Here is a 23,143-nt window from a genome sequence, read left to right as displayed (position 1 = left end):
ACAAGAGTAAACTAGAGACACATAGTAACAAAACATAATTTTTAGGTTTAATTCTTGTTGATTACGAGGAGGGAAATGAAACAATGGGAATCTTGAAGAAATGCAATTTTGAAATGTATCCAGGGCATCAGCTTCTGACAAGGAACAAATCAGTCATGAAAAAGCAAATCAAATAAAACTGGGCACCACTCCTTTAAGATGACTAGCATCATTTGGCTTCCCGAAGTGGACAGTGAAAAAGCAAGATATGACAAATGTGAGGACTGCAAGGGGGAATCCTGTGGTGGGTGGGGGAGAAATCCAACAGCCCTCCCCAGTTTAGAGTATGGATGATGAAGCTTTCTCTTTGCTTTGTAAAGTATGGGAACACAGAGGTAAGCTCTCGCTCTCCCTTCTTTCAGCCATATTGTTGCCCTTATGTAGAAATTTTAGAGCTGCCCCTGGGAACATTCTATCCCTGAAGGACTCTCAAATCTCAAATGCTATGAGAAGCGGGAAGAGAGCCCCAGGGCAGAATGTTTATTATGACTTGGATCCACTTTAGTGATCCAAAGGGCAAAGCGTCCTCAGTTGGGCATGGAATGAGGAGAGAGAAGGTCCAAGGATTCCTTTGCTGAAACTTGAGGAGAGTCAGAAGCCGTAGTAGGATCAAGCATTTGGTCTGGCAGACTCAAGCTGCTGGGGAACAGATTGGTGACCCAGAAAGCTGATTGTGAACTCCAGCAAACAGTTAGCTTGGTCTTGTTTTGAAGCACTAGACATGGTTTCTTGAATTTGGCTCTGATTCTTCCAGGACTTGGCATTCTGACAACGCACTGTGCCTATAAAGACAATGCGCTGAGGTTCTTCATACACATCTACCCACAAGGACAACTTACATTTTAATAATCAAGTAATGCTCAATGTCAGTCCCTGAGACACTGAGATTCATGTGTCTAACAAGGTAAAGGTTGTGTGATCATCTCTAAATGTTTAATACAGTACAACATGCATTCCCAACACCTTGCTTTGGAGGAGAGGAGTGGTGGCATATCATTTAGAAATAAAATTTGGGGTTAGACTTCATTTCCCTGGAAAAATTTCTGGTCCAGCTACCTCTGCCACTATCAATAGATATGCATTGGGGCATGTCACTTGACTTTCTGAAGCTCCTTTCCTCAAATAATACAAATATGCAACTGCTACTTTTACTATTATTACTAATTCTTAGTAATTGCCAATTATCAACCAATTATTAGTTACTATTATGCTGCTGCCGTTGTTGTTGTTTTTACAGGAATAAAGTAGACAGCTATGTGGAAATGCTTAACAGGATGCTTGTTTCCCTTATATATTTTAAAGAGACTGTAGCTGATTAGTTGGTTGGTTGTACATTGATTGAGAGTTTCGGTAGATACTCATAGCAGTGATTTGAGGTTGAGATTGGTACCCAGTTGTTTTGCAGACAATAAGAACTGGCTGTTCTTTTCCCTGTTTCATTCTGCTAACCAACTTTAATAGCTTCCCCAATATGCCTGACTTGCTATTTTGTGCTAAGAACAGAATGCACTGCTACTGTAGACATTGAAATTTGGCCTCTTTTAATGGCTCTGACGGTTCATATTGCCTTTGGAATTTTTTATTGTTTTCAGTTTCAAAGTTCTTTTTCAGTAGCTTGCTGACTTAAACATTTCTCTTGTATTTGTATCCAGAAGACGGTACTTTCCTTCTTGTGTTTTCTTGCTTACACATGGGCATTATGGGGACACAGTGAGACTACATAGAGGAAATCTAGAGAGAGAAAAAGTGGGTCTCGGATCTCATGTATATCCTATTGTGTTCAGGTCATCTCAAATCCTTTTTGGTATAGGGAGGATAAAGCAAAGCAAGTACATGCAATACTCACAATTAAAATACTGTGGAATTTAAGAAACAGAGGATCATAGGGGAAGAGAGGAAAAAATAAAACAAGATGAACCCAGAGAGGGAGACAAACCATAAGAGACTCTTAATCATAGGAAACAAACTGAGGGTTGCTGGAGGGGAGGGGGGTGGAGGGATGGGGTAATTGGGTGATGGACATTAAGAAGGGCACGTGATGTAATGACCACTGGGTATTATATAAGACTGATGAATCACTGATGTCTACCTCTGAAAGCAATAACATATTATATGTTAATTAATTGAATTTAAATTTAAAAAAAATTAAAATATATAAGAGTAGAAAATACTGCATGTAGGTTACTGTCATAATATGCATTAAAGGTTGTGTAATATTGAGAGTTATTGAGACTTGATCTCAAGTCTTCTGATCCCCAGACATGGTACTCAGTGCTCTGAGGATTTCATTTTCTGTAATCTTCACAACCACCCTACTTTATAGATAAGAAAACCAAGGCTTAAGAGAGTTGGGGTGATTTTCCTCCCAAAATAAATTGTTCTAATTTACTCACATACAACTAGCAAATAACACCCAAGATTGAAACCAGATCTGTCTTCAAAACATATTCACGATACCACATTTACTTCTTGCCATTTGTGCTGTCTGCATTGACTTGAGCACACTTGTCCAATAAAGTACATATACTGCTTTCAATCTCCAATACATATTTCATATCTTTGGAGATTTAAACTTAATGTTCAGCTTGCATATTATTTTTTTAAAGCTAGCTTCTTTCTTTTTCCCCTCTTCATATTTGTAGATTCTTGTTTTCTCATGACCTCCTTACTGGTCATGAGAAAATATTACTTTAATTCTTAATGCTGTTTTATTAATTTATTTTTAATTAATTCATTTAATTTCAAGGATTTTGAGTTTTCTTTTTGTTACTTTATTCTTACTTTTTGCTCTCTTAATGTTTTAGAGTTGGGACCCACCCACATCACAGGAATCACCACCACTCCCACTCCCTATTTCTTTTTTTTTTTTTAAGATTTTATTTATTTATTTGACAGAGAGAGACACAGTGAGAGAGGGAACACAAGCAGAGGGAGTAGAGAGGGAGAAGCAGGCTTCCCGCGGAGTAGGGAGCCCAATGTGGGGCTAGATTCCAGGACCCCGGGACCATAACCTGAGCCGAAGGCAGACACTTAACTTACTGAGCCACCCAGGTGCCCCACCCACTCCCTATTTCTTAAAGACATTTTTCTATCTGTTCATAGCTTCTCTGGGTTTGGGATCTTGCCCTTTCCCTGTCCCCACCACTGAGTCTATAAATGCAATTATTTGCAAACTTTTGTATTGCACAGAAATGTTTGGTTGAAAATCTAATTATTTTCTTGCTCTGATGGGAATTTGATGTTAGACTATTGACAAGTCTTTTACCTCATGAAGTCATAATCACATATGACTGAACCTTTACTGTTTTTCAATTTCCTTACCTATAAAAGAAGACTCACAACTCCTTCCATTTTCATTTACATGTCACACACACACACACAAGTGCTTGGGACCTTTCATAAAAGTGGTAGAGATTCATGATTCCTTGCTGAAAACTCTTGAGCCAAAAGTTTTTCAGAATTCACAATTTATATACTCTATATATTCCCTAATATCCCCAGCAGAGTCTGTTGGAAGCTCTTCATAATAAAACACACTATACCTCTGCAGCCAAGTGTGTAAATAGTCATCATCATTTGGATAATAATGCATATCAGTCATCTTAAGTTGAACGTAGAAAAGTTTTCACTTTTTGGAGCTTTTTTTTGGATTTTGGATTTGCAGATACAGGAGTTTGGTTTTTATTAGGTATTCAACTTAAAATCATAAAGTTTTATGCTCAAACCAATTATAGTGCAACATGATAACCTTTCTTACCGAAGCTGGCTCTCCAAAATGTCTCTACCATCCAGTTGGACCAATGGGACTCGAGTAAATCTCTTAATGTCATCAACTGGGATTTTGCCTTCCATTCCCCTATAATAATCTTGAAGGAGTCTCTTTGTATCTTGGAAACGGTTCAGTTCTGCCTTTAATAGCAAATAAGAATGTTAATACCCAAGAAAGAACAAGCTGATCTTTACAATTTCCCCCATAAGTTCTGTAAGCACTATTTTAAAGTATTTCAGTTGAAATCAATTTTCTGGAAATTAAGAAAGAATTGGCTAGGGGCACCTGGGTGGCTCAGTCATTAAGTGTCTGCCTTCGGATCAGGTCGTGATCCCAGGGTCCTGGGATTGAGCCCCGCATTGGGCTCCCTGCTCCGCGGAAGCCTGCTTCTCCCTCTCCCACCACCCCTGTTTGTGTTCCCTCTCTTGCTGTGTCTCTCTCTGTCAAATAAATAAATAAAATCTTAAAAAAAAGAGAAAGAATTGGCTATAGGCATATATCCAAAGGCATATATCTTATATATATATATCTAAAGGCATATATAACAATGAAAGATAACTGGTGACTTTGTGTTTTCTGTACTCATTGAGTATGATTCCACTCAACAAGGTGGAGTTTCTATGCCTCTTGACCTTGTGACAAAAGATTACAGTAAGTATGATGTCCAAAGTAGTACATATTATTCATTATTAGGACATTAAGAATTCCTGTGTCCTGTATCCAATCAACTAATACATTAACAAACATGTGAATGTCTTCTACCAGAGGTAACAAGTTAATCGATTTGGGAGATGCCAAAAATATGATATATACAAATACGAAATACAAATATGGGTACAGATACAAATACAAAAAAACTGAAGTACAAAGTAAGACTAGGTTTTGGTCCTCTAGGACTATTTAACCTAGTTGTGGAGAAATGACAAGGTAAGGCAAAGGCAATGGTCAGTTCTCTTTTCACAGTTTCCACTCTTGCTCAATAACGCGTACTAGGGAGATCACTCCTCCATGCTCACAGCAAACCCCGTCTGTTGGCATTGCCAGTAGTGCCTTGGGGGAAATGGAGGACACAGAGGAACTGGCAATAAGTGGAGCATCAGTCATTCACAAGGGACTCCCTGCCAGCCAGGCTACCCCCTTTGCAGGAATGAGGACATGTGTGCATCGTGAGTGCCAAATGCACCATGAGTCTGCCAACCCATTCTCCCATTAGGTGTCAGATCAGTTGGCACATCCATGCTCCTCTTTGGTGGTGTGAACATGACTTCCAGACTTCGCTTTGGCGAGTGGGGCTACTTAAACCAGTGCCTGAGGGCCTAGAGACTGAAGCTCTTCTGCAGAAGCATTCCATGATATATAGTTAATTATAGAAAGCATTTTTTCCCAAAAAGAACAAACCTGACCTAGTGTTCAAAGCCCTTCGCTGACCCTAACCCAAGGATATTTATGAAGGGATCCCAATATTTATCGGGCAAGTAATGTTACTATTTATTTCATAAAACATCCAGAAATAGTCTTGTACTACCGTATTCACAGTCTAGAATAAATAAATGCTTTTGCATTGTAGTTGACAACAGAAGACAAAAACAGTTTCAATAAGTTCGTTTTTGATACAAAAAAGGGTAAACCACATTGCTCCTGAAAAGCTGTCTTGTACATTGTTAAACTTTTCTAGGCAAATGACTGAAACAGGAAAAAGTTCACTTGGTTAAATTGAATCTATAGTATAAAATAAAATGACCATTCATATATTGTTTTAAATTATAAAACATGTTTTAAATATTTGGATTTTAAACATAAATATACATTTAAGTAACTTTTCAAACTAGCATTTTGAAATGATTAGGAAAACTAAACATTTTTCTTTTCTTGCAGAGCAACCAAATTAAGTTTTAAGATATTCCTACATGGACAAATCTCACATTGTGACAGTAAGTGTTTTCACTTGTCATGCTTAGAGACAGAATCCTAGTTTTGAAGGGGACGTTAGAAAATCATCAAGCATAGTATTTTCTAAAATTTATTGGGTAGAAAACTTGTCCTGTGAGCTGTTAATGAGTACCCTCTTGGGGGTAAAAAAACCCAAAAACTTTGCAATGTCAAATAGTTTCAGAAATGCTAGATTAACATATCAAAAAGGTTTCTTAATGGCAGGGCATCTTGATGTCCTAATATGTTAATATACTTGTCAATCTCCCAGGGAAAGGGAAGCACAGAGTATGCAGTACTTCCCAATTTCACTTGATCACTGAGTCCTTTTCTGTGGACCACTGTGTAAAACTAGTGTCCCATGGATCCCACTTTGGGAAATGCTTATCTAGTTGTCTGTGACCCAGTATTGCAGGCCTTGAAGACTTTCATAAAGATTCTTTCCCCTAGCCCTCCATTCCATAAACATGTGCAAACATTCTGCTTATAAGCAGCTCAGTTGCTTCAAAAGTCTGTTATTTGTTGGATGGTTCTAATCATTGGATTCTTTCTGCATTTATTGAACTGAAATCCGCTTCCTGTAATTTCCATCTTCAGTTTTTGTAACGTCCTATCGATCAGTGCAGAATGAGGTTCTTTGCTGTTTCACGTGGCGGGCCTTCAACTATTTGAACAATGCTGAAGGATTATAACAGAAGTCACAGCACAGGGTTGTTGTGAAGGTCTAATGTAAGATACATGAAAGTCCTTCGAGCAGTGCCTGGCACATACAGAGGAAGGAGTAAGGAATTAACAAAGAGCAGCTCTTATTTGCTGCCCTGTCCTTTCTCTTCTTTCCTCCTTGTTGATTTTAGATGTGGATTCACTTTTTAGGACGAGAGCCTTCCATCTAGTATGTGAGAGTTCTACCATTCCCCAAAGAGGCATGTACTGCTCGGACTAATGAGAAATGATTCACAAAAATTCTCTATTCCCTTTGCCTTCACTACTGGATTTCAGTTATTTCTGCCAGAAGCTTCTGACACACCTGTTCCAACAGTCAATCTCTCTTTGCCCAAACCAGTGCCCCAGGAATGCTACCCGGTGTGGCTTAGGCTGCTTGGCTGCTCACTTTAATCCTTTGTACAACCCACACCTGGATCCCAGAGCTGGTAGTCAGTGAGGCTGCTCTTGGGTCTCAGCTTTCTGCTCACTTTTCAGGCCTCCAGTGGTCCAACCTGCCCCTGTACCACGGGCTTGTCCCTCTGAAGGTTGGAAGTATCAGCATTCATGGTCGTTGGTTGAGTGAGCCTTTATTGAACATCTACCGTGCGCTAACTCGGATTGTCAGCTAAATATCCTGCACTCCCACATTATCTCCTCATGTAAATCAATCGGTTGAGGACTAGAAATGTACCCTTTTCTATTCTCTACCCTCACTGCTATGCTCTTAGGAAAAAATACTCATGTAGACACAGCTTGGCTAACACAAGCTTACTGTTCCCCTCAGCTTGGCTAAACTTTAGATACTCTTCTTCCTAACTCTAGGTGCCTGACTGCCCTTTTCTAATTTACTTTACAAAATTTGTCATTGTAAATCTTTGCTCTGTCCATTTACATGTAAATCTTTTTTTCCTAAAGATTTTATTTATGAGAGAGAGAACATGGGCAGGGCAGAGGGAGAAGGAGAAACATACTCCCCCTGAGCAGGGAGCCCGACAACATGGGGCTCAATCCCAGGACCCTGAGATCACAACCTGAGCCAAAGGCAGACACTTAACTGACTGAACCACCAGGCACCCCTGAGATGTAAATCTTTTTAAAAGCTTCTTGCCAGTTTTAGAACTCAAAACTGTCTTTCCCAAGTATCTGGGCACCATCCCTTTGAAAAGTAAACATCAAGGAAGATCATACCTCTAGCTGCCAGTTCCTCTGGGAGGGGAGGAGCCTAACTTGCTCCTCAAGGGTACCTTGCTCCCAGTGTTAAAACTAGGTGAAGATAGGAGAATGTTTATTTTTCCTTCAGGCAAAGCCAATCAGCAAGCACAGATGGCTTCTGATGCCCACTACACCCCAGCTCTCAAACTCTAGCTCTTTTTCTTGGCAATGCTGGATATCCAGACCTGGCCTGTGCTCTTTTTCCTACTGTTGACAATAGTCTTGGAATAAGAGCAATCGCTATCTTCTTATCTCGTCTAGTGCAATTTTTATTTAACAGGCTGCAAATATAAGTTAATGAGGTTGTTCTGGTGAATGGTTTTTTTTTTTTTTTTTTTTTTTTTCCCAATCCTGACATAAGCCTTTTTCTGGAATCAGATGCCTGCTGACATTGACCTAGCCCATGCTTTATGGCAGAGCTGCTTTCCTGGGCTTTTGCTGGCCACTTTGGGTGTCCATTGTGAGAGGATGATGAGGTAACAACCAGTATAAGACAGCATCTCGAGATCTTGTCCCTCTCCACAGTTCTAAGCCACCTGGAAACAAAGCTGGTTGGTGGTTGCTTGGGAAGCTGCCAGTTTCTGTTATTGTTTTCGGTTTTGCTTTTTTTAAGTAGGCTCTATGCCCAGCTTCATGGGGTTTGAACTCACAACCCTGAGATCAAGATCTGAGCTGAGGTCAAGATTGGACGCTTAAGCGACTGAGCCACCCAGGCGCCCCAGGATGCTACCAGTTCTAGTGTTTGTTTGGCCCGGGCTAAAATTATTTAGTTCAGCTAAATTCCTCAGCAAGTTGCAGCTCAGGCCAGGCAGAGTGCTGTGAGTAAAATGAGCCTGAAGAGGCCCCTCATCCTCCCAAAGGAGTTGTAAAGGGAGGGACGGGATGTAGCTGTGGAGGCAAGAGCCTGTGTTGTTGATGGGCTTCTCTTACCTGCATTAATGAGAAGAAATGGTTCATCGTTATTCCGATTGAGTCCTGCAACCAGCTCTCGTTAATGATATCCTGACGCTCCTGCTCTGCTTCTTCCTTCCGAGCATCACAGATGTCCCACAGACGGTCTCGTAAATCCTGAGCAGAAAGAAACATCACTGTTACACTTTACAATTGTGGCTCAAATTACCTCAGTGTAATAAAACTAGAATCCTTTGCCTGTCTTAAAAATGTCTCCAAAGAAAATTAGACCTAATGCACTCATGCATTTTATTCCTTCACTCAATAAATATTTATTTTGCTTCTACTCTATGCCAGGCCTTTACTTTATAAGACCAGCTCACCAAATCATATGCCCACGTCTAGCACAAATCCACTGCAGTTCACTTTATTTATGGATGGCTATGTTTTATGTAGTATTCTAATCCTTTCTCAGAAAATTTGTTTAGTTGAAAAACTCCTGGAGTGCCTGGGTGGCTCAGTCAGTTAAGCATCGGACTCTTGATTTCAGCTCAGGTCATGATCTCAGGTTGTGAGATCAAACCCCTCATTGGGCTCTGCACTGGGTGTGGAGCCTGCTTATTCTTTCTCTGCCCATCCCAATCTGCTCTCTAAATAAACAAACAAATAAATAAATAAATAAGTCCTTTCAGGGAATTTATGGGGAAATGGCGTATTGTTGGTGGAAGAAATATGCAGCTGTATTTAATCCAAGGGCATAGGCTTGTTCACTAATCATGAGTGGAACATGTCATTCACCAAGAAGTGCTGTCTGAGCTTAATAAGATTGTCCAAAAATTAGCTTTGTACTAAAGAGCTAGCAGTAAGAAAAATCTTTTAAAATCCCAGCTCTGCCATTTATATAACAAAACTAACAATAGCTACCATGTACTGAGGTCTTTCTACATGCATCAGTGTATCAGAACGTAAGTCACTGTACTTCTATCAACTCATTTAATGCCTCACAACAACCTGAGGTAATATATTATAATGTTCATTTTGCAGAGAAGTCACAGAAAGGTTATCTTCCTGAAGGCACACAATAAGTAGGTCGTGGATCCAGGAGATGAGCCGTGCTCTTGAGTAATCTACACCACTATTTCAGGTCTCAGTTACTTTATCTGTAACTTACCTTTTGGATGTGCCATATAGAATATATTAGCTTATGTATATAAAGCACTTAGCATAGTATTTAGCATACAGTAATTCCTTGATTAATAAAAACTATTATAATCTTATAAGAATATCGTGTTATCCATGCAATAAAATATCTGTTTAATAAAATATCCCATTAATGAAATGCATACAGTCAATTAAAATGTGACAGGTTTCAAAATAATAATTTATCAAACATTATTATGTGTTGGGCATTGTGCTAAGTGCTTTACATGGATTACCTCGCTAATCCCCACAATAACCAGGAGGTAAATTCTGGTGAGAAAATTGATGCCCAGAGAGGTTAAGTCACTTGGCTGTGGTTTCAGTGTGGTGGAGCCAGGAATCTTAATGCAAGCAGTTTCATTCTAGTGCCCACAGTGGGTTCTTTTTCTGTGATATTGTATTAATGGGACTCTTAGCATTTTGATTTGTTACCTTCAGGGAACTGCACGTAAAAATGAAAATATTACAGCCATTTTTATAGTCCTATGCTAAGTATCAGCACAAAACACCATTATTATAGAGCTGACCTTGATATCTTTCCACAAATGCTCTAGCAGATATTCAATGCATACTGGTTTGTGCTTACCAAGCATTTGTACATTTTTGAGAGGTAGAAGAGTTTTCTTTTTTTTTTTTTAAAGATTTTATTTATTTATTTGACAGAGAGAGATAGTGAGAGCAGGAACACAAGCAGGGGGAGTGGGAGAGGGAGAAGCAGGCTTCCCGCCGAGCAGGGAGCCCGATGTGGGACTCAATCCCAGGACCCCGGGGATCATGACCTGAGCCGAAGGCAGACACTTAACGACTGAGCCACCCAGGCGCCCGAAGAGTTTTCTTTTTGTTTCTGCCTCACTGTGAGGCCTTGGCAAGTACTAGCATCTCTGTGGTTCAGATTTCTGATGGCAGAGTGGGGACAATGCAATAGCAGAACCTCTCCATTAACTTCTCAGAAGTGGAATGAAATAAGACAAGAAAAAGGACATTGACCAAGCATAGAGAGGGTCTGGGCTTACCCAGAGGCATGGCTGGTTGTCACATTTCATTTGACAAGAATTAGGGAATTATTATATATTCCTGAGTGGGTTGTATTGAAGAGTGGGCTGTATTGAAGAAAAACTCATGGCTATTAATTGTGAAGGTTGTGCAGACAAAAATCTTTAAAAATGAACACTTTTACAAAAGTTTCAAAGGTTTTCTGTTGGGTCAAAAGCCCAAATTCAATTTATATGGTGTTTACTAGAGTCTCACATAAAACAAAATGACAAAAAAATGTCAAAAGTCAAAACTTATACAAGACAAACACAAATAAGAAATAAAGCAAGGTTCACAGTATTAATATCAGATACAGTAGAATTCAACACAAAAGAAATACTTTGGTGCAAAGATGGTTATTTTATACTCTAAAGAGTATAGGAGACCATGAAGAAATAGCTTGACACGTTTCTTCACATGTCAAATAACGCTGCTTCAGAAAAGCAGCTTAATGAATGGTTCCGGGCATGGGCCAGGGAGTGTGGTGGTGTGGGGTCAGATTCCAGATCTGACACTTACTTCACCATATTTTGTCATCCATAAAATGGGAATATTACTAGTTCCCACCTCAGAGGGCTGTCTTGAGGATGCAGGAAGACAGTGCCAGCACGTACATGTTCAGGTTAGCTTTACTGCTGCTACATTAAGTCTGTAAAGCAATCTACTAAATCTATTAAAATCTATAAAGCAAGGCAAATGGATAGAAATGTAACCATCATAGGGATTTTTAACTTACTTCCATTAGTTTTTGCAAGATTATGTAGGTATAAAAATGTAACAAAAGGGTAATTATTTCAATAGTTTTTGCAAGATTATGTAGATATAAAAATGTAACAAAAGGGTAATTGTTTCTATGACACTTTAAAAAATGAAAGTGATAGGGGCGCCTGGGTGGCTCAGTTGGTTGAGCGACTGCCTTCGGCTCAGGTCATGATCCTGGAGTCCTGGGATCGAGTCCCGCATCGGGCTCCCTGCTCGGCAGGGAGTCTGCTTCTCCCTCTGACCCTCCTCCCTCTCATGCTCTCTGTCTCTCATTCTCTCTCTCTCAAATAAATAAATAAAATCTTTAAAAAAAAATGAAAGTGATATATGGGGCCCATCCTAAACCTGAGTTTGGACATAGGGCTGGAAGCAAAGGCAGGTTGATTTTCGAAAACTACTTAAGTTTCCCTACAATATACTCTTGCTGAGAATCCACTGCTAAAAAGCATTCTAATGACATTAACAAGGTTGATTTGGCCTAAACTTATTGAACCTTCTAAATAGAGACTATATGCTATTTTCTAGCACCCATGGAATATCAACAAAAATTTTCTATGTTTAAGGCAACTGAAAAATTTAGATAAATTTAAAATATTATTGAAATTACTTAAATAAGTCAAAACTCTAAATACCTAATTCTCAGATCACAATGCAACAAAATTAGAAGCAAGGGACAAAATTTAAAGCAATAACAAAATTTGTCACTGGGAAATGAAACAAAACATTTTAAAAATAATTATGTGGTCAGTGACAATATCAATAAGGCAATTAGACACTATTTGGTAATTAATTATAATGAAAATACTAAAGTCAAAAACAATGGGATCTATCCAAGTTTCTACCTGAAGTTTTTCGTCTTTCCTTGACTATTTTTATTAGAAGCTTCTCTACTTTATTGACTGAATTGATATTTCTAAAAAGTTCAATGTTTTTAACTTCCTAATTGAAATCAGGCTTCCTGGACTTCAGAAGTCCTTTTCTAAAACATCAGGGTCATATATTCCACTTATGAATTTATGAAAATCTGCCTATTAAGGGCCAGGCACTGTGCCTGCTGGACATACAAAGATGTATAAGATTTGGTACCTTCCCTCAAAGGATCGATTCAATATTGGCAGCCCTTTAGGTTTTCCATGAAGTTCCCTCATTCCCCTTCTCCCTGACATCATCCAACCATATGACCGCACTCAAGGTAGGTATGTGCTTAATGCCAGGCATGGAGATAGTTACAATGCCAAACAAAGGGGTTAGGGGTCTACAAAACAGATGCCAAGAATGCTCTTGCTTTGCTGGACTTGGCTCCTCTTTCTGGAAGTGTTGTCCACCATGTTATCATTTTGAGAACATGAGTCTCAACTGAAGTTTGGAAGAGCCATTGCTCTGGGAAGTTGGCAGATTAAGTGTTCAAACCATTTCCCTCCTCACCCTCACACCTCATGGAAGAAAAAGGGAATGAGTTAGGGTTCTGCAGTACAATATTCTCGTGTGGAGACCCTGGTGCAGCAGGTCGCAGATTTCCTTACATTTACTCTTTGGTGTAGTTCAGACTTTGTTTCCTCATCATCCCACAGGTCATCAGGAAGAGCATTGAAATCAGCCTGCCATTGAGATACAAAATCTTGTTTGTGATCTGGACGCCGCAGAAAATGCTGGAAATTTGTTCTGTAAGGCAGTAAGAGAATGAGATGGAGCTCACATGACATGCCTATAGACTACAGAATTCTGACTTTGGAAACATTACTTACCTAACTTCATATAAGTAAGAAATCACAGAATGCTGTTCTTCTCTCAGATGCCTGAGTACTGTTTTGATGGAGTTTATATAGGAATTTTCTATTAGTTCCCAGTAAGGTACTAAAAAGGAAGGTATTTCCTGTTAAATGGTAAAGCATAAAATTAATCATTTCAAAGTGACAATTCTGACTAATTGAGTCAAAAGAGCAATACTAAGCAAGAAGAACAAGATGCAGATGGAACTATCTAATGCATTCTCTGTGAAACTTCTTGCCCCTCCTTTTCTTTTCTCCCCCAACTAATTTCTATTCCAAATACTTCTTCATGTCTCAGTTCAGATAAATTTCTTCCAGAAATTCTTCCCTGATCCAAAAAGTCTTGAAGGTCACCTCCTGACATTCCAGAGTTCTATCTCAGCCCCTGTACTTTCTGCTAGTATAGTAGGGATGACATTAATGGCAACTGCTTGTTCATTTGTCCATATTCACCTCTAGAATATCAGTCTCATAAAGAACAATGAGAACAATGGTTGTTTTAGTCACCACTCTACCATTTTTCCTATAATCACCACAGCGTCTGGGACATAATAGGTGTCCAAGAAATATTTATTGAATGAATAAATAGATGTCATATTTTGTCTAAGTTGGAAAACTGCCTATCATGGACAATATCTAGTGTTCATGTCAGGGTGGTGATGAGTCATTTCTCTGAATTTGCCCAAGTGGTTTTATCTTTGCTGTGTGTACCATGAAAATTAGAAAGTTTCTTTAGGTTATCTTTGATGATACAAATAAATAACCAAAACTAAGAAATAATCAAAATGAAATAAAATTGAAGATACATATTATATTCAATATAAATTCTCTGTACTAAATATTCCCTCATTGGCTGTGCATTTATTTACTCAGGGAATTACACATGGAGACCTGAGAGGTTATTTGGCTAATCTCCTTTCCAATTCAGATATGCTAAATACTAGCGATGAATGATCCCTCCGTGGACCTCACTGATACCTTTCAGGGCAGGCCCTCCAGTGTCACACAACTATGTTACTGTAAAAGTCTCCCTTGTGTTGAGCAGCAGTTTGCCTTCCTGTAGTTCCCACTTCCCAGCCCTAGCTGTGCCCTTTGGAGAAGGGGAGACTACATTCATAACAGTCTTCCCTGTGACAGCCTCTCAGATATTGGAAGACAATGGGGAGAGGTAGGCTGGGATTCAGGATGAAACTTGTTTTGTTAGGCTCAGCATCTAGTACAGCATTTGCACGTAACAGGCCTTCAATAAATTTTACTACGTAGACTCACCTGAACCCAATTTTATCATTAGTTAAATTTTTAGGAGACTGGCTGGCTCCATCTAGTTCTAAAAGTCTATAATTTAATGTCCAGACACATTTGAAGTATTCATTTATCTAGTTTAAACGCCTACGGTTCCTTTAATGCTCCTCTGACATTATTTTGACACCTTTTTTCCCCCCTGGTTCCTGCCTCTGGTTTCTACTTTTTCATGATACCCAGAATGGTGCTAAAGACCATTTTAAATAAGCCCCATTACTCCACCTCCCTCCTGGATGACTTTAATCCATTAATTCACACTTTGTGCATAGAGAGTTACCACCTAGGAATAGACCTAATTGAATTAACACCCTGCTCACAGATCTCATTTGTTTATAAGAACTTCATGAGAAGTTGTCCAATACTATTTTGAACTCAAGATATACAAAGTTTATGGTACTTCCCTGATCCATCTAGTCAACCTTGCTGTCAAGGAAAAGGAATGGGCCAGTTCAGCAGGACTTAGTGAAACTATGTGGGCTCTGGGTGATCATTTTTGTAGTTTATACATGCTCAGAAGTCAGACTTTTAATATTTTCTCTCAAATTGTGTCAGGGTTTAATGTTTGGAGTATTGGTCTGTATGTTATTAAATCCCATCAGCATTTTATTAAACATTTAGGTATTTTCCTATATCTGGTCTTCTGGAATCTCCCATATCCTCTGTGATTTCTATGAGTTGTTGATAATTTCAAATCTATAGGTTCTTCCAGTCTCTAGGATATAATTTTTTCTGGGTCTGGGCACTTGAACTTATGTGATATGACTAGATGTTCAGATCTATACTTTCCAATTAAATAGTCTTCTTTTCATTGGGTAAGACTGAGTATAATAGGAAATCAGTAGCCAAAGCAAATATGCTCCAAAACTTCAGAAGCTGAAAAACAAAGATCTCTCACTCTGACTGCCTTCTCAGTTCTCTCTGCACCCCTCCTTCTGGCTGACAAAGGGGGTAGGACCCAGGTTCTTCTGGAACTTGGCTGCTGCTTCCACCTGGAAGAGCCAGATCTGAAAGCAATCTCTCTCAATCTCTTCAACCTCTCTCTCTCTCTCAATCTACCTTCCCTTCTCCCCTTCTTCTTCTCCTCTCCCCCTTCCTCTCTTTCTCTGTCCACATGCCTACTGAGGGAGGTAGATATGGGGTCCTTGGATGGCCTGGAACTGGGGTTACCAGATAAATTATAGGAAGCCCACTTAAATTCATTGATAATCTAAAATTCAAATTTAACTGGGCATCTGTCTTTCTTCTTCGACAGGTAAGCTCTACAGCTTACCTGCCAAAGGGTGAGAACCTTAGGGTGGGAAAAGGACTAGAGAGGATCATGTGGCTGCTTTGTTTCTAGGCTCTAGACTACTTCCAGTTGTAGCAAAATGTGTTCTCCACATGGTTTCACTTAGGTTATTAGAGGTAGAGGTCTGTGCTGCATATCTTCCCATTGTTCCTACAGACCAAGTTCCTATCCTTCATTCTTCGGGCTGCTCAGTGCCCTGGAAGGCTAACTTATGTGAACTACTTCAGGAAACAACCTTACCCTCCATCTTCTGGGCAAGAGATGGGAGAGCAAGAAGAACATGAGGTCTGGTCCTGTATTTCCCCACTCCCCTCTGCTGTGTCACTGTGGGTGGCTACATCCCTCTGCTGAAGGCCTCCGCTCCTGCCAGATGGCCCTCTCCACACAGAGGTCCTCTTGGCTTCCAAGCATCTGCTCCTTTTCCCCACCCTTTCAGGCCTAGAGGCCATATGGCTCCCAGCTACCCCTTGTTTGGGGGTAATAATCAAATCCTTATATGTGCCCTTATTTTTGATCCTTTATTCAACTCTCCTTAAATTATCATCTGTTTTCTGCCAGAATCCTGACTGCTAGAAGATCTACATGGGAGCTGGTGCCAAACCTCAGGGTTAACGTTTATTTTTTCACTTCTGCCCTCTATTTCCTTCTTGTCCTCTATGTATTTATTTCTCTCATGAGCTTCAAGGTTTGGATTTAAGGATTAAATTTCAATATTTTTGTCTCTTACTCCCCAACCCTGCCAAATAATATCATTTTAGTTTTATCTACTTCCCAACAACCATTTCTATATCCCGATTCTATGACAAGTTTTTTTAATGTATTTATTTCAATAAGTAGCTTCGTTTGGCTGAGTGATATTACACTCATCTACAATTGTATCATTTAATGTTGTCATTTTCAAACATTTTCTGTTCTAGCTTCCTTATCAATGTAAATTAATTAAATCATTAGAGCTTCATCAAGAATCTATGTTGTGTTTGATTCTGTATTGAATACAGTCAATTATCCCACATGTTCTTACCCTCTTTCAAAGAGGTTATAATCTAATTGGGGATATAAGACATTTCCCTAGGAAAGATCAATAATAACAGCAACAGCACAACCACTGAAATTCATCATTGGTCTCAAATGCCTGGCCCAAGCAGTCAGTGCTCAGAGTTCATAAGAGTAAGAATTCACTGAGGATTGCAGTGAAAAAAAAAAGGGGCTGCATCTTTTATAGAGCAATTTGTCTTTGAAAAAAGTGTGAAAGGAAAGACCATTCTTGGTGATTTTCTTAAGATGATTTATCTATTGAAGCAACCAGCTTTGCCTACGTGGAGACTGGGCTTTGCAGTTGTCAGAGAACAAAGAACTGAAGGGAGTTCCCAGAGTTCACCTTATTCTGGCATACCTATTTAAAGTTCTCAGGCCAGACAGTGACCTGTTCTTTTATTAGTTTAGTTAGCTTCAAAAAGTTTCTTCTATTTGTAAAAAGTCAGAAGTTAAACTTCATTTGAAAGCATTACAATGCAGACATGAGAATATGGATGGAGGGCTATAATTTGCTGGATATGTGTTCTGAGGAAGTCATTCTTCCAGGAAACTGCATCTCTGCTTGTCCTTGGGGAGAAAATTGGTCCTCACAGAACCCATTTGTTCTCCTGCTTTCAGCACTTAATAGTGGTTCAAAGCATGACTCAGAAACTCGAAGGAGTAGAGAGAGGATACAATGTGATTCAATGAATAGTGTCAAAAATTCACCTCGGCTTTTTTTATTATTATGTTCAGTTAGCCAACATATAGTCCATCATTAATTTTTGATGTACTGTTCAATGATTCATTAGTTGAGTATAACACCCAGTGCTCATCACCATGCGTGCCCTCACCTTGGCTTTCTGATGAGCATACATATCACCAGCTATAAAAGGCCTGGATGGTGCAAATAATGGTGTGAATCTTACTATAAACAAGAGAAAGGCTAGCTTCTACTAGCTTCAATCTAAACTGCCATACCTCAGGAATTGGTTCATTCACGTAGACCCATTCTTCGGCTCCTGGCTTAGGTGGTGGTGGCACTATGGGAACAGGTGACACATCTGTAGAATCGGCAGGTGATTTCTTTACTGGCGCTTTCCCTCCTGGTGATTTTCCTTTAGGAGAACCTTAAATATACATAATAAATCATTCCACTACAAGTAGATGAATGGAACCAGATTCTGGTGGATGAATAAATCTAGGATTACTGTGGACTTCAGGCAACTCATTAAGCAGTTTTGGGGAGTCTTAGCAAATCAAAAAAATCAAACACCCTATTCTCTACATCCTCCAAATTAACCAATAATATCAGGAACAGGTTTGGGGTTCTGTTTTGTTTTGTTTTGTTTTGTAAGCCACTCAGGTTTTTTGTCCAGTTGGCTATCAAAAGCAGCTTGGTATTTTATTTTTGTCTCTGTCCTTGCTTCCATAATGAACAAAGTTTACACTGAAAATTGCATTTCATTTACTATTGCAAATACTAGCAAATTAAATTCTCCATCCTGAATGAGAAAGAGTAAGTCTACTATGAGCAGTGCTCTTGATCGGTTTTGTTTGTTTGTTTGTTTTTGTTTTTGTTTTGAAGCTCAGGGGAGGAGTAGGAAGGAAGGAGGTTACTGTAAGTCAGCCGGAGTCAGTGAAGGATGTGGGGAAGGAGACACAGTGAGTATTGTAGCTCCTGAATATTCCAACATTCCCTGACTGAGACACAGGGTTTCTGAGTGGGAAACTGTATTTCTTGCTACACTCAGGGAGTATGGATGAAGGTACCTTCTGTGCCATAAGCCTGGCTGAATTAAGGCATAAGAAAGAGAGAAGGGGAGAGAAGAGAAAGAGAGAGGAGGGAGGAAGAGGAGGTAGAAGAGGAGAAAGAGGAGGAAGAGAAAGAATGCTAATGTTCAGTTCAGAATCCACAAAGGGCATATGCTTCACTCCCCCTGAGAGCATAAAGAAAGGAATCTAGATCAGTTGGGTGGCATGGCACTCTTATGGTCTGAAAGATCCTGTGATTCATCAAAGTAGCGGAACTCAGAAAGCCTAATATTTCCTTAAAGGATCAAGGTTATTATGGTTTAGAAAATCATTCTGTTTAAATTGCACTTACCTTCAGAATAATTACTGAGATTTTAGATGCAGTTTATAGACACCTATAGATTTGGGAATACTTTATCTCCCAAGCTATATTTCCTTAATGAGGATTATTTAATGATAATGCTATTTAGAAAAGTAAATATATCTTACACTTTTATGCTAGTTAAATTATATAGATTATAAGTAGAGGGGAAATTGTCAATTATGTCTTATGGAGAGTTTAGGTGACCTCTACTTACACATTTAAAAATAGTATCCATTATCTATAGGTCTAAAGTTATATCCAGCTCTTTTTACATTTAGGAAAAATTTAAGAAAATCTTTGTTCAGGCAATAACCAACAATGTTCATTATTTGATATATATTTCAATAGGGTGATTTCCTGTTATTTGACCTGAATCTGGTGAAATAAAAATGATAACACTATGGGCACTTTAAGATGAATTTCTCTAAGAAGAATTCCTAAGAGGAAGAACTTTGCAATTGTAAATGTGAGACTGAAATGAGTTTCTTCTTTCTTCTTTTCTTAAATAACATGATCAGTCAGTGAAAACTAAGAGCCAGGTAGTCTTTTTGGACTATCGTGCTTTGATTCCATTTAACTTATATCTATTTTTTAACAATGAAAATGCTAAGGGGAAAAACAAAATTTGAATGAATAAAAATGTATCTATGCCATAGGGATTTGAACATAATCTGCCAGCATCTTAAATGTAACAGGGGGGCGTTTCTTCCTCAGTACCACTCACCCGACCACATGGAAGCTTCAGTTTCTAATGAGAGACCGGCTTTCACTTGAAAGCTGGATTGTTTAGTCCCCAGTGTAGCCGTTCAATGTTGAAATAGAAACAGTTCATATGTATGTTTTTCCTAAATTGCAATCCAAATGAAATATTTTGGGGGATGGGACATATAAAAAATATGTTATAAATAATTGAGTGTTTCTGATATTCCAATGGCTACAGTACAGGATTAATCCTTGGGCTCCAGTTTAATAGTTTCCCAATTTTAACAATCATCAGAATTCCCTAGAGGGTTTGTTAAAACACAAATTGCTGGGCCCCTCCAGGAGTTTTAGATTTGGTAGGTCTGGAGTGGGGCCAAGTGTTTGTGTTGTTAGTAAGTTCCCAGGTGACCACACTTAAAGAGCCACTGTTCTGGTGGATGCAGCCAGATATTTCAATTTCATTAGCCTTTTATCTTTTTCCATGCCCTTCCAGTTAAATGTCACTGATGTTTATAACACTGACATTTCATTTACTGCTAAGTGGCCTGGTAGCACCTATTACTGTAAGTCAAGTTGGAAAGCAAGCACTGGGACGATGCCAGTGCCAACACGTGGGCAGGCCAGTGGAACTAAAGACAACATCATTCCCTGATGTTTGTTCCATAAAACTCTAGCCCCAATAGATACTCTTCCAAGAGAGAATTCTGCAGCCAAAATATTTTGGGATATTACATATTGTATTTCCCACTTCCTTAGAGATGCATATTGATATATTTTTTAAAATCCTGCATTAAAAACTTTTTAACTTGGCCTAATTCAGTATTTTCTGCAATTAGTTGATTAGGGAAAACTTTCTTCATTCAGCCCCTAATTAACAAGTGGTAGGTAAGATCATGGGGTTGAAAAGCTGTGTTTTATGAATCAATAACATGGGACAATGGCAAATGGGTTGAAGAGAATAAGAAATGATTTAAGAACACCAAAATACACTTGGCAAAAGGCATTTCAGTGTCAAGATTTGGGAGAAGAAGGGTAGAGACTGATCTATTATGCAGAGAAGAATAGGACTGAGTCAAAGATGTCAACAGCAGGAAATAAAGGTAAGTTTGAAGAAAGAAAAAAGGAGATAGCTCCTTAAACCAGAAGAGATGATCTCATTATAATGGTATCAACTGACCTATGAGATAAATGGATAATCAATCAGTTGTGTTCACCTCCAGTGATGTTAATTTTAAATACTAAGAATTAAAATCGTAACTTCCTTTTAATGAGGAAACCTGACACATGCTGAAAAACAGCATTTCTATGTAACAGAAAGACTTCTTTTTTTTTTTAAAGATTATTTATTTATTTATTTGAGAGAGAGAGAATGAGAGAGAGCACATGAGAGGGGGGAGGGTCAGAGGGAGAAGCAGACTCCCTGCTGAGCAGGGAGCCCGATGCGGGACTCGATCCAGGGACTCCAGGATCATGACCTGAGCTGAAGGCATTCGCTTAACCAACTGAGCCACCCAGGCACCCCAACAGAAAGACTTCTAAATCATGATTGCAAATTCACCTATTTCAAATATTATTTAACACAACAGAAATCCAGTAAAATAAAAGTAAAAAATGTTTGAAAATTCTTAGTTACTTAAATTGAGCTAACTGCATGACTCCAATGTATATATTTTACTGGTTGAACTTGTATTTGCTTATGATTTGTTTGGGGTGTGTATACTTTTAAATAAGGATGCTCTTAAAGCATGTGCATTATTATATTAACTTGATTTGGTAACTAATATGCATAGTATATTTAATTTGTTTTTTTTAATTTGTATTTTTGAAGATTCTATGATGATCCTTCATTTGCTTTTATTGATCACAATGAGAAAGCAAGGAATAAATACTGTAAATGCAAAAATTATTCTCCTATTAGTAAATCAGTAGAGCTGAGCATAAATTATAGCCCTTAACATTTTGGCTAAAATTTATATCTCAGTGTTAACTCATCAGGTGGCTCTAGTTATATATCATGTTACATAATTAGAGAAGGATGAAATTCTCTTTGGGATCATGGTTATGTATTTTTAAATGGCAAAATAAAGATCCTTTCAGCCCATCATTATGTGAACTTGCACACTCTTGGCTTGCAACTGCATTTGGCAATTTATAATGAAAAGTTAAGAAAAGGTACACACTCATGACAACCCCATGTGAATATACCCTGAAAAAGCCAACTGTATATATTTATAACTGCATTTCAATCTTTAATTGGTTGTTATAGCAGCTTCACCATAAATCTAACTAAGATGCTGTTACGAATCTAGGATTTTCTTCTGTCAACTATCAATTACTTAAAAATTTTACCCCCTTTATTTCACAGAAACAGTTAAAATAAAATAGAAAAAAATTACATGAAATTAGGGTGAGGACAAGTACAACTTAAAGTGGAAGGTCAAAACTGGGAGAGGTATTAGAAAGCAGATATTGAGATCTAGGTACCCTTGCATGGATACGGGCACTAGTTTGGTTCTGAACTTCTGGTCAGCCAAAATAGAAAAGGAAGTATCATCATTTAGATGTGCTAATTATCTAACCACTCAGAGGAAGAGTTTCCTGTCCCTTGATTCTGAATGAAATTTCTCACCTAGGATTTCATATATGGGCCATTAAATGATGTAGTGGGCATACTATCCCCTCAGAAAATAAAATATGAGGTTATTATTGGTATAATGAAAGTTTCACCTCCACTGCTATGTTATACTGTGAAGGGAGTTGAGGACTTTATACCGAAGTGCATATCAGTGAAGGCAATTTGATGAGAGCTCAAGAAAATATGGTTCAGTGCATAGCTTTCTGATGGCATAGCTTAGCCCAAGGATAACACCTATAATTTCTATGATGAATGGATATTCTGTATACTAGATATCTCTAAATTATTCCCCACAAACATCACTTTTCTCAGCAGGACCTTTGCTAAAATCCAGGCTACAGAACGACTGAGGTTATATTCTTTGGCAAGGGCTTATGGTTTACAAGGCCTAAGAGAAGTATTCAGTGTATACAACTAACAAATCTGGCTCTCTTCCCTGAGGCAGTTAGGAAATGCAGAATTACATTGAACCATATCTATCTTTATCTGCGGTACCTTTTCTTTTGAGTGAAGTGTCACCTTTCTTCCCTTTTCCTTCCTGAAGAGATTCTTGCTTACCATGCAAGGACTCTAAACAAAATTCAAGACATAAACATTATTGATGATTTTCTTTAATATTCTGGGCTATATTACTCATACACAATCCAATGCTATTTCTCACAGATAAACAGTTATATTTGTGACGTCTTCACTTGAGCTAAAATTAACCTGAAGACAGACTGGATTAAAACTTTTTGAATGACAGCCCTGATAGTGCTATTTGATTTGTCACACT

The 23,143-nt window shown here is 38.6% G+C and overlaps 1 protein-coding gene across 1 annotated transcript in view; it reads right to left on the bottom strand.

Annotated features, from left to right (window-relative positions):
* Positions 1-23,143, bottom strand: part of LOC118006348 (sperm flagellar protein 2-like) — a 167,350-nt gene that overhangs the window by 50,914 nt on the left and 93,293 nt on the right. The window contains exons 19-24 of the mRNA XM_034998971.1: positions 22,864-22,938; positions 17,894-18,042; positions 13,285-13,412; positions 13,063-13,201; positions 8,585-8,722; positions 3,797-3,948 (exon numbers count right to left, since the gene is read on the bottom strand). Coding sequence (XP_034854862.1) covers positions 3,797-3,948; positions 8,585-8,722; positions 13,063-13,201; positions 13,285-13,412; positions 17,894-18,042; positions 22,864-22,938 — 781 coding nt within the window. The remainder of the gene's footprint in view (positions 1-3,796; positions 3,949-8,584; positions 8,723-13,062; positions 13,202-13,284; positions 13,413-17,893; positions 18,043-22,863; positions 22,939-23,143) is intronic.

The sequence above is a fragment of the Mirounga leonina genome, unplaced genomic scaffold (assembly GCF_011800145.1).
Source record: "Mirounga leonina isolate KUSES-001 unplaced genomic scaffold, KU_Mleo_1.0 Mir_96, whole genome shotgun sequence".
NCBI lineage: Eukaryota > Metazoa > Chordata > Mammalia > Carnivora > Phocidae > Mirounga > Mirounga leonina.
Note: the sequence above shows the minus strand (reverse complement) of the source record. Positions and strands in the feature narration are given on the sequence as shown.